The sequence below is a fragment of the Sus scrofa genome, chromosome 5 (assembly GCF_000003025.6).
Source record: "Sus scrofa isolate TJ Tabasco breed Duroc chromosome 5, Sscrofa11.1, whole genome shotgun sequence".
NCBI lineage: Eukaryota > Metazoa > Chordata > Mammalia > Artiodactyla > Suidae > Sus > Sus scrofa.
Genome location: NC_010447.5, coordinates 63969440 through 63977723, shown reverse-complemented (window position 1 = coordinate 63977723; position 8284 = coordinate 63969440). Strand labels below are relative to the sequence as shown.

Below are 8284 nucleotides of genomic sequence, written 5' to 3'. Positions count from 1 at the left end.
TGACAAATTTTCAGACCTCAGCCAGCCTGAAGCTGACGCAGAACTAGCCGGTAGCAGGCTATCGCCAAGAGTTCCCTCTGCAAACAGCCTCTTGCGCTTGTCCAATAAAGTTTTATTGAAACAAAGCCGAGGAAAGGGCGCCCGTCATTCTTTCCGCAAGAGCCAATCAGAGAGCAGAACGCCTGCGTCGCTCTTGGGATCTTCATCAGTCGGAGGCGGGGACGGAGCATGTCCCGCCTGAAACCCGCCCCGTGAGAGCGGAAAGTAAGGCCGGAAGCCAGCCATAGAGTTTAGGGGCCAGAGCGACCGTGCAGGGAGGTGGCAGGAAAGGCTGGGAACAGCTGCCGGAGGTGACGGAGCGGTGGCCCCGCCCAGTGCGCTGGAAGAAGAAGCTTCCAGGTAGCGGCCCGCGGAGTCTGACCCAGAGTACGACGAGGCAGTCGGCGGGAGCCCACGGTCCCTGGGCGGCCTCTTTAAGGGAGGGGGCGGAGCCACGTGGAAGGATCGCGAGGGTGAGGTCACGTGGTTCGGGGCACCTGCGGGGTACTGTGGATTTGAGGGAGCGTCGTCCCGGTGGATACTATGTGACATCACCTCCCCCACTACGACTTGTGCCTTGGGGTTCATTGGGGTGCACGTGGTGGGGCTTGAGGTTAGGCCCAGGGTTGGGGGAGGTGGGCGTGGCAGCCGGATTTTAGCCAGGCTTCCTTCAAAGTGCCCGATTTTAGGGTTCCTAGGTCCGATGTTAGACTGCTCGATCTCTGGGTTGCGAGATAGAGCGAACTTTATTGTTGCGAAAGTGGCTCAGTGTCTCCAGTCCAGCCCTTATCTCTTGTGCTTTTCATCCTCCCCTGTTCAAGGAACTTCGCCTTCACATTCTCTTTCCTTGCAGCTCCAGACTTCCTGAGCCCAGGTCCCCCCAGCTCAGTGCAGCCATGAGTGCGGAGGTGAAGGTGACAGGGCAGAACCAGGAGCAATTCCTGCTCCTGGCGAAGTCGGCCAAGGGGGCAGCGCTGGCCACACTCATCCACCAGGTGCTGGAGGCCCCTGGTGTCTACGTGTTTGGGGAACTGCTGGATATGCCTAATGTTAGAGAGGTGGGTTCCTGACCTGGGTAGCCCACAGGGCAGCTTGACTAAAGTTTGAATTTGAGAACAGGCGGCCCGGGCTTATTTCGCAACCCCATGACCATACAGTTAAACAAGAATATGGTAATAATTAACCAACAGCTTGCAGAAATAAGTAGGCAAGTAAACCTCTTAGTTTCCCTTTGAGGATGAATGATCTGTAAAACTGAGTATTTTTCATTTTTGAACAAAGAGCCTGCGATTCAGAGTAGGAGACCTGATTCCAGCCTGTCTCTATCAGTGTAATAGCTCTTAATAATCATATGATCTTGATCAGGTTTCTTTAATTTTAGGCCCTAAATTTTCTCTTTTAAAAAAATGCTCCTGATACAATCCCTCACTCTTGTAGGAATCAGATGAAATTATGGGAAAGTAAAGTCTGGTACAAATGGAATAACTGACTGTGAAATTGGCATGCTCTGTTCTCTCCCCCTTTGCACCATATGCTAATTCACTTCAGTTAGAGTAGGTAGAAAGTGTCTTTTTCCCAAAGACACATAGCAGCATGCTAGGAACACAGAACTGTTCGCACAGAAGTGGCAGAGTTGAGTTTGAAGTCCACAGTGAGTGGGTTGCCAAGATATATGTCACCAACCCAACCCCCAAGATGGTATAACAATGGTAGGTGGGCAAACTGAGTTACGCTTTTGAGGGTCAGTGATTCAGTGGATTTAGCCTTTGGGGAACCTTCTGGTCTGAAGAAAGCTGGCTGCCTTCTTTCCCTGATGTCCTCTGCAGTGGAACTAAAAAGAATCAAGGTGAAAAAAAAGAACCATGTTTTGGGTGCCTGTTTAACACCTTGCTAGTTGAAGTTCCCATTGTGGCTCAGTGGAAATGAATCTGATTAGTATCCATGAGAATGTGGGTTCAATCCCTGGCCTCACTCAGTGGCTTAAGGATCTGGTGTTGCTGTGAGCTGTGGTGTAGGTCACAGACGCGGCTCAGATCTGGCGTTGCTGTGGCTGTGGTGTAGGCCGGTAGCTACAGCTCTGATTCGACCCCTAGCCTGGGAACCTCCCTAAAAAACCTGCCAAAACCCTACTGGTCATCTGGGAATACCAGAAGAGTACAAGATACAGTGCTCCCCTTCTGAGACTTACATTCCAGTTGCAGAGATAAGATGGATGGATATCCATGAATAAGACATTTATTTAGCAAGTGTTTAGTGGCAGTGCCAATCACATGCACATCTCTGCTAGACCTAAGTGGATTATAAGAGGCTGAGTCTGTGACCTTGTTGAAAAATACCCTTAGGTAACAACCTTAGGTGGGCTTTGACTTAGTGGATGATCAGCGGTGGGAGGAGAGGAGGCTGTGCTGGCCTGAGTGGGTAATGAAAGCTCCTGGGTGAGGCTGGGCTGAAGCAGAGACCACAGATCCCAGGGCCTGCCCAGACCGTACAGCTGTCGGGGGAGTGAGGCTGAGGCAGAAGTTGTTGGTGACTTAGGTAATACAGCAGATTCCCTAAAGATTTTCAAAATTGGAAATGTTAAATACTCTTTAAGGACCAAACAACATAGTTTGCAACATAAACGCTCTGAAAGTTTTCAGCCCTGAATGAGGGTAGGAATTGGAGGCAGATGGAGGAAGAGGGCGTTGTGGATTGGGGGCATAGCATAAACAAGGGCCTGGAGGTGGAAATGAGGCCTTGCTGTGGGAAGAGTGATCAGAGAGGCAGAGGGTTGCTGTCGGTGAGCTGCTGTGAGAGCTCCTGTTAGAGGGGAAAGCTGGGTCCAGAAAGTGGAATTCAAACAGGGTAGGGCTGGGAGGGTGGAGAGAGAGGCCCCTCCACTCACCTCTTCTCTCCCCTCATGTTCTTGCAGCTGGCTGAGAGTGACTTCGCTTCCACGTTCCGGCTGCTCACGGTGTTTGCTTATGGGACATACGCTGACTACTTAGGTATCCGGAGGGGCCGGAACTCTGGAGATGGGAGATGGGCAGTTTATGTAGAAGAAATTCTTGAGATACCTGACTTAGATCCCATAGGTACAGGGTCAAGGTCAAGACCCAAATTGGCACAGAAAACTCAAAAAAAAAAAAAAAAGAAAAGAAAAGAAAAATCAAGAGGAGAGAGGCTAGGGCTTCCCACACAAGTGAAATCAGGATTTTCTATACCTTGTTTTTTTTTTCTAGCTGAAGCCCGGAATCTTCCCCCACTCACAGAGGCTCAGAAGAATAAGCTTAGACACCTGTCAGTTGTCACCCTGGCTGCCAAGGTCAAGGTGAGTGACAGACCCCCCAGTCCTGAGCCAGGGAGCACTTTTTTGTGTCGGCTTCACAAGGGCCCATCTGAAGGGAATTGCACTGGGACAGCTTTGACCACAGTGGTGCTTCTTCCTGTTTCCCCACATTCCTCCAAGGTCTGTGTCTTACTCTGATACCTGTGGCCCTTTAGGTGGAACGTTATTCTCCCAGCTTTCTATTTTGTTTTTCTTTTTTTTTTTTTTTTTTTATTGCTTTTTATGGCCACACCCACGGCATATGGAGGTTCCCAGGTGAGGGGTCGAAGCAGAGCTACAGCTGCCTGCCTGTGCCACAGCCGCAGCAGTGCAGGATCCGAGCAACATCTGTGACCTGCACCACAGCTTATGGCAACGCTGGATCCTTAACCCACTGGGCAAGGCCAGGGATCGAACCCACAACCTCTTGGTTACTAGTCAGATTCATTTCTGCTGTGGCACAACCAGAACTCCTCTATTTTGTTTTTCAACCCACTTATGTTCTAAGTAAAACATCTTTTGTGTGTCAGGTCAGAATAGCAGCTAGGATGCCACTCACTGTGTTATTCCTCAGCCCATTCCTCCCACTGTATGAAGTCCGTGGAAGCAGCTGCAGTGGCCAGAGCTGGGACACACTCGCTCCTGGTGACGTAGCAGGCTTCTATTTGCTTGAATAAAAAATACATAACCCAGAAGCATCTTTGTATTTCCTGTTGGGTTCCATTCTTGTTAACTGTTTGCCCATCTGCATCTCCCAGTTGTTCCCTGACTCTCCCATCATCCCCATGGTTTGGCTTAAATCAGGCTCACTGCCTCTTTGGAAGGAGACCGTGTATAAATGATAAACAGAAGAGCTCCAGCCTCTCCTCCACCACAGCGTCCCGTAGGTCAAGCTCGTCTTGACCACATCCGTGTACTGTCCTGAGCTGAGCCAGAGGGTTGACACCCAGGCAGATGTCACCCTGTGGTGGGCTGGGCATTGAGGGGAGCATAAATGTTTTCCTTAAGATTGTCCTTTTTGGAGTTCTCCAGTAGCCTTGCAGGGTAAGAATCAGGCGTTGCCAGTGCTGAGGTTTGGTTCCCTGCTGTGTCTCGGGTTTGATCCCTGGCCCAGGAACTTCCCCATGGTGTGGGTGTGCCTGAAAAAAAAGTTGCAGAAAGGAAAATAATATTAAAAAAAAAAGTTCCCATTGTGGCTCAGTGGCATAAGAACCTGACATAGTGTCTGTGAGGATGCAGGTTCAACCCCTGGCCATGCTCAGTGGGTTAAGGATTTGGCGTTGCCACAAGCTGCTGTGTAGGTCGCAGATGCGGCACGGATCCGGGGTTGCTGTGGCTGTGGTGTAGGCTGACAGCTGCAGCTCTGATTTGCCCCCTAGCCTGGAAACCTCTGTGCCACAGGTGGGGCCGTCAAAAAAGACAACAACAGTCATAAATACATAAATGTGAACGATTCTCTTTCTTAGGATGTTATTTATCAGGTGGGAATACTTTCATTTATTTTGCCTTAGAACCTGCCTTTTACGGAAAGTGATTGAGGAGGAGGACTGGAGGGCGGGCAGTGGGGGAAGGAGGGAAGAAGAATCTTGGAAGCCCTTCTCTGTGCGGAACCTCACAGACCGCAGCCCGACCTCCGGGCCCCAGTGTATCCCATATGCAGTGCTGCTGGAGGCCCTGGCCCTGCGGAACGTGCGGCAGCTGGAGGACCTGGTCATCGAGGCCGTGTACGCCGACGTGCTTCGCGGCTCCCTGGACCAGCGCAACCAGCGGCTGGAGGTTGACTACAGCATCGGGCGGGACATCCAGCGCCAGGACCTCAGTGCCATTGCCCGAACCCTGCAGGAGTGGTGAGACCTGGGTCCCGGCACTGTCCCTCCTCTGCTGGCCCCAAGAAGGGAGGGCTGCTTTGGTGGAGGCCGGGGGTGGGGGGGGGGGGTGGCTGGGCGGCAGAGGCACCCCCCAGGAGCCTGAAGAGGAACTGGGAGGAGGAAGGGGGGGTCCTCTTGAGGGGATCCTCCCTGGGGGGTGGGCCAGGCAGGATGCAGTATGACCAGCGCTGTCCACAGGCCTTGGGCCTCTCTCACTTCTGTTTTCTCTGTGTTCTTATCTGACTTGGGTTCGTTAACACAGCTTCTTTTCTTCCTCTGGAGCACGTCCTGCCCCGTTGTGGGTTTAGTTCCTCGCCCATCACTCCAGGCACTTGCTTTCTCCTCCCTTAGCCTACCGGAGTGTCCTTAAGGCTCCCGGGGATCTCGTTGAGGTGGTTTCCACGGGGCCAGGCGAGGCTTCTAACGCAGACAGGGCTCCGGCTGCCCGGGTCTCGGGGTGTCTCTGTGTCCGTCTCGGGAGTCTGTGCTCGCAGCCCTCTGCTGACCCTCCTCCCGCCGGTTCGTGCAGGTGTGTGGGCTGCGAGGTGGTGCTCTCTGGCATTGAGGAGCAGGTGAGCCGGGCCAACCAGCACAAGGAGCAGCAGCTGGGCCTGAAGCAGCAGATCGAGAGTGAGGTGAGCAGGCAGGGGAGCAGGCCGGCCCGAGCTCCCACAGCTTCGGCTGGTTGTCCTGGGCAGAGGGGTCTGGACCGGTGCTGTAGCAGGCAGACCCGTTGGGCAGGGACCGCCAGGTTCTGGAACCTTCCTTGGTTTCCTTCCTTTCCTTCTGGTAGGTCGCCAACCTTAAAAAAACCATCAAAGTTACTACCGCAGCCGCTGCCGCAGCCACATCTCAGGATCCCGAGCAACACCTGACGGAGCTGAGGGAACCGGCTCCTGGCACCAACCAGCGCCAGCCCAGCAAGAAAGCCTCGAAGGGCAAGGGGTGAGCCAGTGTGGTGGGGGCCGCTCGCTTATGGGGTGCCCTGCTTCTGCTCCTCCCTCTCCCCTCTAGTCTTTTGCACACGGCTAGGGAACAGGGGAGCTGGCAGGGCCTGGGAGGGTCCCTGCATCCTCTCTCTCTCTCTTCCCCTTGCCAGGCTCCGAGGGAGCGCCAAGATTTGGTCCAAGTCGAACTGAAGGGACTGTCGGTTCTTCCCCGGATGTGGGTCCTAGCTGCCTGCCTGCCCCTTAGGAGTCCTCAGAGAGCCTTCCTGTGCCCCTGGCCAGCTGATAATCTAGGTTCATGACCCCTCCCCGCCCTTCTCTCCCCCACCCCCAAGCAGAGATGACACCTTCTCTAGGGAGGAGGCAAGTACAAGTCATGTTTTTGTTGGTACTTTTTGTTTGATGTGACTTTCTTGTGTGTCCCATTGTCCCCTCCTCCTCCCTGCCATGCTCTGTCCCCTATTTCTTTAGGAGCCAGCATCTGTCCCTGTTTATCATGTCACTGAGTAGGTGAGGTGGTTGCATCTCCAGCATAACCCACACCTGTCGGTCCTGCCAGCGCCCCCCTCCCCGCATGCTGAACCCTGACTCCTGCCCCTGCCCCTGCCCCAGTCTCCTTGGGCAGCCTGCCCAGAGCCCTAGGGCTCCCACCTTTGTTTCCACCCTGAGAGTTCTGGGAGCCAGCCGGCCCTCCCAGGAGTCCCTGGACACACACATCCTAGAGTCCTATCTCACTACAGTTGTTTCCTTTCCTCTCTCCTCCCCTTGGGTCCTGGGAATGCTGCTGCTTCCATGTCCCCAGAGCCTAAGGGCTGCTGTTTCTCGAGCTATTGCGATATGGTTCTTTCCTGGGCCTGTCTTAGAAAGCCTGATGGCAGTCCCGGAAGGATTTACACTTCCTTTTGTGAGTTTGATGGGGAAGGGAAGGGGATAGAAAGTGTATAAAAAAAGAGTATATATACATATATCTATATATAACATGACACAGAAATAAATCTATGAGAAGTCTATCTACAAACATGCCCTGAGCTGGGTATCTCTGTCTTTGGTACTGGGAGATGGGAAGAAGGCTCATTTCCAGTCCATCCTAAAGAAAAGTGCTAGAAAGAGAAAAGAACCAGGAGTTCCCATCACGGTGCAGTGGAAATGAATCCGAGTAGGAACCATGAGGTTGCGAGTTGGATCCCTGGCCTTGCTCAGTGGGTTAAGGATCTGGCGTTGCCATGAGCTGTGGTGTAGGTTGCAGACGTGGCTCAGATCCCGCGTTGCTGTAGCTGTGGGATAGGCTGGCAGCTGTAGCTCTGATTGGACCCCTAGCCTGGGCACCTCCATATGCCTCAGGTGCAGCCTTAGAAAGCAAAAAAAAAAGAGAAGAGAACCAGATACTCCATGCCGAAGCCTGGCCTCGGAGTTGGGAAACCTAGACCCTGAACCGCATGCCTTTAGATGGATTGCTTGATGTCTCAGCATTCATTCAGAGGCGGCGGATACCTACTGGGCATCAGCTCGTGCTGGGTACTGGAGGTGCAAAATGATGGTCACTGTCCCTTCTCTCAAGGAGCTTGAGTTCAGCATGTTTCTGTCCACCTTATAGAATTACAGGGGGAAGAGTTGATAGTAAACTTGAGTTTTCTCATCAAAGCCACGTGGGACTCTCAGGTCTCAGTAAGAAGCAGTGGTTGGGGGAGTTCCTGTTGTGGCTCAGTGGGTTAAGAACCCAACTAGTATCCATGAAGATGCGGGTTGGATCCCTGGTCTCCCTTGGTGGGTTAAGGATCCAATGTTGCCACAAGCTGCAATGTAGGTTGCAGATTCGGCTTGGATCCCACGTGGCTGTGGCCTAGGCCAGCAGCTGCAGCTCCAATTTGACCCCTAGCTTGGAAACTTCCATATGCCACAGGTGCTGCCAAAAAAAAAAAAAAAAAGCAGCACCGGTTGGGCTCCTGTCCCCTGTTCAAGGTCGAGCATCCTGAGCATCCTGAGCGGTGTGCTTGGAGTGCACGCCCCAGAATAGAATTGGGAGGCTCTAGTGTCAGGGACATTTGGCCCCTCACTTATATATGAAGCGGTTGCCTCCTGGGGTCTTAGTGTTCACTAAGTGGCCCCCCAGGTGGACATGTAGG

The 8284-nt window shown here is 53.0% G+C and overlaps 1 protein-coding gene across 6 annotated transcripts; it reads left to right on the top strand.

Moving 5' to 3' along the window:
• Positions 254-7181, top strand: COPS7A (COP9 signalosome subunit 7A). 6 transcript variants are annotated; one of them, XM_003126528.5, is made up of 8 exons: positions 254-399; positions 893-1097; positions 2951-3026; positions 3261-3349; positions 4991-5193; positions 5744-5849; positions 6008-6159; positions 6314-7181. In XM_003126528.5, exons 2-8 carry the CDS (start codon positions 936-938, stop codon positions 6351-6353), a joined length of 828 nt encoding a protein of 275 aa, XP_003126576.1. In that variant the 5' UTR covers positions 254-399; positions 893-935; the 3' UTR covers positions 6354-7181. The 6 variants fall into 6 exon arrangements, 4 of the variants coding, with proteins under 4 accessions (XP_003126576.1, XP_003355646.1, XP_001925656.2 ...); XM_003355598.4 differs by having other exon boundaries at positions 283-426; XM_001925621.5 differs by having other exon boundaries at positions 288-512; positions 6314-7180.